The sequence below is a fragment of the Ipomoea nil genome, unplaced genomic scaffold, assembly GCF_001879475.1.
Source record: "Ipomoea nil cultivar Tokyo-kokei standard unplaced genomic scaffold, Asagao_1.1 scaffold2144, whole genome shotgun sequence".
NCBI lineage: Eukaryota > Viridiplantae > Streptophyta > Magnoliopsida > Solanales > Convolvulaceae > Ipomoea > Ipomoea nil.
This window is the reverse complement of record NW_017618572.1, coordinates 5,670,978-5,679,019: the sequence shown is the minus strand read 5'-3', so window position 1 is coordinate 5,679,019 and position 8,042 is coordinate 5,670,978. Positions and strand designations below refer to the sequence as shown.

The following is an 8,042-nucleotide window of genomic DNA, read 5'->3' as shown; positions in this document are numbered from 1 at the left end:
ATTTATATACTACTTTTTCAATATATGCAATTGCATGTATATTAATAAGAACTAAATATGAAACTTTTAATTTTCATTTACATGATTGTATAGTAAATTCTGTATGGTACTACACAACAAAGGAATAATCCTTATTCACAGAGATTGAACAATGTCAACAATGTTATTCACATCAACAAACTAAGCCTAAAATTATTCAGGAAAAAAAATACAGTATTAATATATATATATATATATATATATATATATATATATATATATATATATATATATATATATATATGAATCTTAAAAATATAATGGTAGTGAATATAAACATGAAAAAAAAAATTAATACACATATATTTACGATCCGCACTCTTTTGAGTTGTCCCCACAATTTAAATTAGGCATGTCTAAAGTCCTATAATACACGAAAATAGGAATAGTGGAATACTATTAGGATGTAAATGGAGATGAATATAAAATTACTATAATTTGATTTGATTTGAGTCTGATTATGCCTAATATATTAAGTCCTATAATACACAGAAATAGGAATATATCTAATATAAATGGAGATGAATATAAAATTACTATAATTTGATTTGAATATAATGGCATATAATAATATCTATATATAAATAATGGATGATATTACATAAATGCCTCTAAGTTTTGAGGGAAAATTTATAGATTAGGATTATTGTTATGCGTGTACATACATATATTTGATTTGGACTTGTGTACCAAGGCTCAATATAATAAAATGGGCTACGGAAGATATCATGTAAAAATTGTAGCTTAAAGAATATAATATAAATTAGGCAAAATAATTTATTTATTTAAGGTAGAAAATACTAATTTATATTTATAGGTAGAAAATACTAATTTAAAAGGAAAGAATAATAATTTATTTATTTATTTAAGTTAATAACATTATTATTATTATTATATTATATTATACTACGAAGATATATATATATATATATATATATATATATATATATATATATATATATATATATATATATTAATTATAAAAAAAATGCTGTAAAATGAACTATGCTTGTTAAAAAAAACATAGAAACTTGAATGGCATGTACAAATCTCGAAATTAGCATACTAACTCTAAGTTTCAGAAAATCTTACAAAATCATCAAAATTATCGTCTTTATCATCCTCGATCGCATCTCTACAATCTTCCATAAAACCTAAACCAATATGGTTCATAAACTGCAAAACATATTGAAGTACGTGATAATATAGTTAGAAAAATGTAAAAAATTCATACAAAAAGAAAGCAGAGAGATGAGTCTGAGATTCTTTGATTGAAGAAGCCATTGTATTTATAGGTAGAAAATACTAATTCAAAAGGAAAGTATAATAATTTATTTATTTAAGGTAATAAAATTATTATTATTATTATTATTATTATTTATTTAATTTAATTTCCATTTGACATTTACTTACCAAATAAGTTTTACTACAAAAGTTTTGGGGGGAAAAATTGTTAGGAGGATTTTACTTTTATATATATATATATATATATATATATATATATATATATATATATATATATATATATATATATATATATATATATATATATATATATATATATATATATATATATATATATATATATAGAATAAATATATATAGATATATAGATATATAGATATATAGATATAGATATAGATATAGATTATTATTAATTGTTTAGGCGGGAATTTATAAAGGAGGATATTGTTTTTATTAATTAATATAGAATATATATTACCAATTAGAATTAAAGTTTTTATTATAATTGAACAATAATATTATCAATTATTATTTGAAGATTTTGTAAAATAATAAGTAAAATTGTATTATGGATAATAAAATATATGTACTTTAATTTTAATTTAAATTATTAATAATTAATTCTATTTTATTTTTTAACAAAATCTTCCAGATTAATTAGTAAAATAAAGTTAAATTATTAATAACCGATTCTATTACATTTTTTACGCAGAATTTTTTCTTAAAGATTAATATAGTAAAATAAAGCTAAATTATTAATAACCGATTCTATTACATTTTTTTACGCAGAATTTTTCTTAAACATTAATAGTAAAATAAGGCTAAATTATTAATAACCAATTTTATTCTATTTTTTACGCAAAATCTTCCGTAAAAGATTAATAGTAAAATATCTTAATGATTATTTTCCTTATACTGCTTATTGATTCTTTTCCATTTTTCAGAGTGTAGAAAACATTCACATGACTAATATTTCCTTCCATTATTTTTCATATTTCTATATTATTATTAATTTTCTTCCCAATATTATTATTAATTGTTTAGGCATACGACTTCCTTAGTTTCTTCCATTCTTTTTCATTTTTTCATATTATTATTAATTGTTTAAGCGAAAACTTGTAAAGGATGATTTGTTTTAATTTTATTAATTAATATAGAATATAAATATAAATTAATATAGAATATAGATTACAAATTAAAATTAGTTTTTTTTAATATTATATTTGAACAATAATAATAATAATAATAATATTAATAATAATAATAATAATAATAATAATAATAATAATAATTATTATTATTATTATTATTATTATTATTACGAAGTAATTATGGCGATCCCATAATTATCCAAAAAATAAATACACTTTTGACCTATACAATGAGGAATTGAGCATGGACTTTATAACTGTCAAAACCGACACCATGAGAATAAAACAACTTAACAATTCAGAATTCAGAAGTCCGATTACTTCAATAATCAACACAAAGAACTAAGAAGAATATAATAATAGCCAATTGATGTATTAAAGGCGATTCCTGCTATATCTTGTCGTGTATATTACAACAGAAACACTTAACCACTCCCCATTCTCCAATCACCCATGAGTCACACATTGTTGTTGTGTGGCACTTTAAATTCTTGACCAATGACAATATAGCAAAAAAAAATGAAGAGAGAGATTAGAGGAGTCAGCACTCAGCATCCCTTTAAACGGGCAGGAGTAGGCACCACTCAAAGCGAGATTCACATGAGGCTGCCTTTCATCAATAATAATGAAACTTCAATAGAAGCAAAAAAATAATATATGAAATGGACTTGGAGTAACCGTAGAAATATTCAGAATAAATCATAATCTAAGCATATGATATGAATAGCTTTTCGCTGAAAAAAGTATTAAATTTGGACAACACAACCATGAAAAACGTATCGTTAATTTCGAAACGCAGCTAAATTGAATGATCAAGGCTGAAGACCTAGTGGGAAAAAAAGGATGCAATATAAAATGAAGACTTATAATTTTTGTAGTCATCAAACTCATTGTATTTATAAGTGAAAAATATGAGAATTATAAATTTGTAAAAATTTTCAAAAAGAAAGTGTATTTATTTATTTAAGGTATTGCCCTAATCAATTCATTATATTAATATTTCTAATTAATCTTATTCCTAATTAATTCATAATATTGATATTACTAAATTTTCATTTTTCATTTGCTTACCAAATAAGCTTTATTAAGTATTTGACTAATAAAATATAAAATATTTAATTAATTTGACTACAAAAGTTTAGGCGGGAAAATGAAATAGGAGGATTTTACTTATATATATATATATATATATATATATATATATAGATGTTGTTTATTTATGAAGATCAATCCCCCATTATATATCGATTTAAATATTCTTAATATATTACAATAATTTCTCGCACGGGTGAAAATATTAGTACAAAGATAGTGTCAAAAAAAAAATAAAAAAAATAATAAACAACACTGGCTGTGCGCGTTGCCAATGGCTACACGCGCCCGTGTAGCGCGTGGTTTTTATTAATTTTTTTTTTCAATTTCTGTTTTGGTTTTTTTTTTTCTTTTTTTCTCTCCTCTCCCACTTATCTTTCCTAATTACTCTTACCTTATCTCTCAAATCTCCCCCACTAATGTGGATGCTCTTAATTGTTGCTGCGTTGCTGAGGAGTGAGGAGTGGGTGGGTGGTGGACCAATCTCCAAATGATAATGACGTTTGCTGACGAAGATTACCTCTTTTTCATTATATGTTGTTTATTTATGAAGACCAATCCCCCGTTATCGTGGATTTGTGCCGCAGGGGCGTGGTGGCGGTCTCGTCTCTATGGGCTATGGCCATCACCGGAGCAACAATGGACCTTCCAGACGCCGAAACCCAATTTCTGCAACACGATTCCGTTGATGGTTCCGTCGATTACAAGGGCCGACCTGCCATCCGATCCAGATCGGGTCGCTGGAGATCAGCTTATTTCATCATAGGTCAAACCCCAACTCTGTTTAATTTTTCATTGACTTTCTTTTTGTTCTTGCTTTGATGAACATGAACATGATTTTGGGTGGTATTAGGCGTGGAGATGGCGGAGAGATTTGCGTACTATGGGATAGGTTTGAACCTGATAAGCTACCTGACTGGGCCGCTCGGCCAGTCCACGGCGACGGCGGCGGAGAATGTGAATGCTTGGACGGGAACGGCGTCGCTTTTGCCGCTATTGGGAGCATTTGTGGCCGACTCTTTTCTGGGTAGATACCGGACCATAATATCTGCCTCTGTGCTATATATCCTGGTTAGTTCACTGCTCTTATTAACTTGTAGCCATCGATTTTATGGTTTAAATCCAGCTTTTTTAAAGAATAAATGTCACCGAAATAAACGCCCAAAAAAAAAGACAAGAAAAAATGCCATCAAATAAATTAGCCAATTATTGCCGGTAAAAATGGCATATGAAATTTCAAAAATTAATGTTTCTTTTTAATTAGTGTTGATGAGGAAATTATTGTACCATTGATATCTCATAGCTTCCTTTCTGCTCTTCAATTTGATATTGATTCTTCTTTCCGTTAAGAGTCCTACATTGTAAAAATAAGATAGAATTATATAGGTTTATAATTTAGGCTCAGTATTGTAAATATCGGCCTAGACACTAGGTTCCCCTAGGCAGAGGCGAAAAAGGGCGTAGGCGGTTGCTAGTCGGCTAACTCAGCCGGAACCATTTTTTTAAAATTGATTTTTCCGCTCAAAACGACGTCATTTTGAGCGGAAAGTTTAAGTTTTTTTTTTAAATTTATAAATTAGACAGCTGCCTAAGAGCCAACTAGCACCTAACACCTTCTGCAACATTAGGCTAGTTAATTAATTGGTTCCAATCTTTTTAGTGTGGTTTGCCCATGTGTTGACTTAGTACTTGCTTATATTTTGAACACTGGGTTGCTCTTGAAGAAGGAAGCATATAACTAATCATTTTGCTGTGAGCCTGTGAGAGGATGGGCAGAAACAGAAACTTGTAATTCACATGATCGAACTGCTAGTACAACTTCAAAGATCAAATTGATACTAAAAGAGAATCAGAAGAAGAAGAAGAATGATAATGCACCCTGAATATTATATCACCCTGTCATCCTGATTACCTGAATGTGGGAAACATAGCTTCATTTAATACTTTTCTGTTTCATCTCTGGTAACCTTTTGTGAATCTTTATCTAGGATTCTTTGCACTGCAGGGCTTGGGCTTCCTAACCCTATCAGCCGTACTTCATTCCAAGTCGTCAAACTGCCAAGATGCTACAAATAATGACACATGTTCTCCTCCACAGTTTGAAATTATCTTCTTTTTCTTTTCTCTGTATCTCGTGGGACTAGCTCAAGGTGGGCACAAACCTTGTGTGCAAGCTTTTGGAGCCGACCAATTTGATACACAAGACCCACAAGAGAATAAAGCCAAAAGCTCGTTCTTCAACTGGTGGTATTTTGGGATGAACTTTGGAATTTTTGTGGCACTCTTGGTTTTGACCTATGTACAGGACTACCTTAGTTGGGGTCTTGGGTTTGGAATACCTTGTGTTATTATGGGTATTGCACTTATTGTTTTCTTATTTGGGACAATCACCTACCGGTTTCAAAAAGACAATGATAATAGAAATCCATTTGTGAGAATTGGACGTGTGTTTATTTATGCTGCTAAGAATCACAAAACTAGCACAGCAGAAATATCAATGGAGCTAGAGGTTCAAGGCATTCTACCAAATAAAGGATCTCAACAATTCATGTAAGTAAACCTTTTTAACTCCATAATTGATGAATAGCTTTGTCATTTTCCAATGCTTTAAGCAACAGGCTAGGATGGATTTTGCAAGGTGTCCAAATGCATTTGTTAATCTCAAATACTTCCTTCTCTTGTCAAGACTTTAAGCCTGCTTTTGTGCTTCATAGACTTTTTTAAGCCTTAACTCAAAGTTTCTTTTCTCAATGCAATAATAATGGGGTTGTTTGGTAAATGGCTGTTAGCTGATTGGATTAGTGGGTTTGACTAGTTGATAACATTAGTTGATTGTTGAAAAGTGTTTGGTAAATTAACTGTTAGCTGATAGCTGATAGCTGATTACATACAAAATGATTTTCTCAACATGCTAATCGAAAAAACTACTTTGAGCAGCTTTTTGAATTTTAGCATTTTGGAGCAATAAGTTGTTACAAAAAGCTAATTAATCAAACACTCATATTGATTATTTAACCAAGTCAAACAGCTGATAGTGGTCAAATAAGCCAAAATTGGCTGTTAGACTAACTATTTTACCAAACAGGGCCAATGTCTTATTCACCCATCATTAAACTTTGTTAATCACAGGTTCCTTAACAAAGCACTGCTTGCTCCCGATGGTTCAAAGGAAGATAGGAAAACTTGTACAATTGATGAGGTTAATGAGGCAAAGGCAATTCTCAGACTGGTTCCAATATGGGTGACATGTTTGGGATATGCTCTAGTGTTTGCACAGACATCTACTTTGTTCACCAAGCAAGGAGCTACAATGGATAGATCTATTGGTTCAATTCTTGAAGTACCAGCTGCCTCATTACAATGTATCATCTGCTTTTCAATTCTTGTCGTTATGCCTATATACGACCGTATTTTGGTTCCTATTACTCGAGCAATAACCCGGAGACCCTCAGGGATAACAATGCTTCAAAGAATTGGAACGGGATTAGTTTTTTCTATACTGGCCATGGTGATTGCAGCTGTAGTTGAGAAGAAACGTCTTCAAACTGCTTTAGACTACGGGCTGGTTGACTCGCCAGAGGTAACACTTCCCATTCACGTATTCTGGTTAATACCACAGTATATATTGGTTGGCATTTCTGAAGCATTCAGCATGGTCGGTCTGCAAGAGTTCTTCTATGATCAAATGCCTAGCGAGTTGAAAAGCGTAGGCCTTTCTTTGTACCTCAGTATCTTTGGCATTGGGAGCTTCTTAAGCAGCTTTCTGATTTCTATTATTGACCATGCCACTGGTGGAGATGGGCAAGACAGTTGGTTCTCAGATAACTTGAACCGGGGGCATCTCGACTACTTCTATTGGCTTGTTGCAGGACTTAGTATGGTAGCATTCGTTGCATACTTGTACTTCTCAAGATTGTACATCTACAATAAGGCAAATGTTGCTTGAAATGCATTGGATTGATCATTTATGTTGATTAGGAATAAATATGTATATTACAGTACTTTTTTTTAAAAAAAATTAATGTATATTACAGTATACTAGGGAGTGTTATTTCAAACTAGCTTATGAACTAATTTTGTTTCAATTCAAGTTTTTAGTTAACTAGTATTTTCGCCCGTGCGATGCACGGGATGGATTTGTTATAATATATTAAAAATATTTGGATTGATATATAATTATTTAAATTAGAATATCAAATATTATACAGTGCAATTGAAGATAAGTTTTGGATTATTTATGTGTTTTGATGTTATCATTGTTTGAATTTGAGCAAATAATTGTTTATTTATGTGTTTTGATGTTATCATTGTTTGAATTTGAGCAAATAATTGCTCAAATTAATAGTTAATGTGTAGATGTACACATGCGATGCTGTAACTTTGGAGATTTTATTTATCATTGTTTAGTATTTTTTTTTATAAATTAGACAAATATGTTCGTTGTCTAGCAACTCAGTTATAGGAATGAATTGCTATCTTAATTCATTTGTATGGAATATATATATATATATATAT

The 8,042-nt window shown here is 29.8% G+C and overlaps 1 protein-coding gene across 2 annotated transcripts; it reads left to right on the top strand.

The window, feature by feature from the left end:
* The first annotated feature begins 4,061 nt into the window (after positions 1-4,061).
* LOC109148809 (protein NRT1/ PTR FAMILY 5.10-like) lies at positions 4,062-7,528 on the top strand. Of its 2 annotated transcripts, none has more exons than XM_019296548.1 (4): positions 4,062-4,293; positions 4,381-4,554; positions 5,533-6,077; positions 6,657-7,491. In XM_019296548.1, the coding sequence occupies exons 2-4, from the start codon at positions 4,489-4,491 to the stop codon at positions 7,471-7,473; spliced, it is 1,428 nt and encodes a 475-aa protein (XP_019152093.1). In that variant the 5' UTR covers positions 4,062-4,293; positions 4,381-4,488; the 3' UTR covers positions 7,474-7,491. The 2 variants fall into 2 exon arrangements, with proteins under 2 accessions (XP_019152093.1, XP_019152092.1); XM_019296547.1 differs by having other exon boundaries at positions 4,064-4,293; positions 4,381-4,598; positions 6,657-7,528.
* Positions 7,529-8,042: the final 514 nt, after the last annotated feature.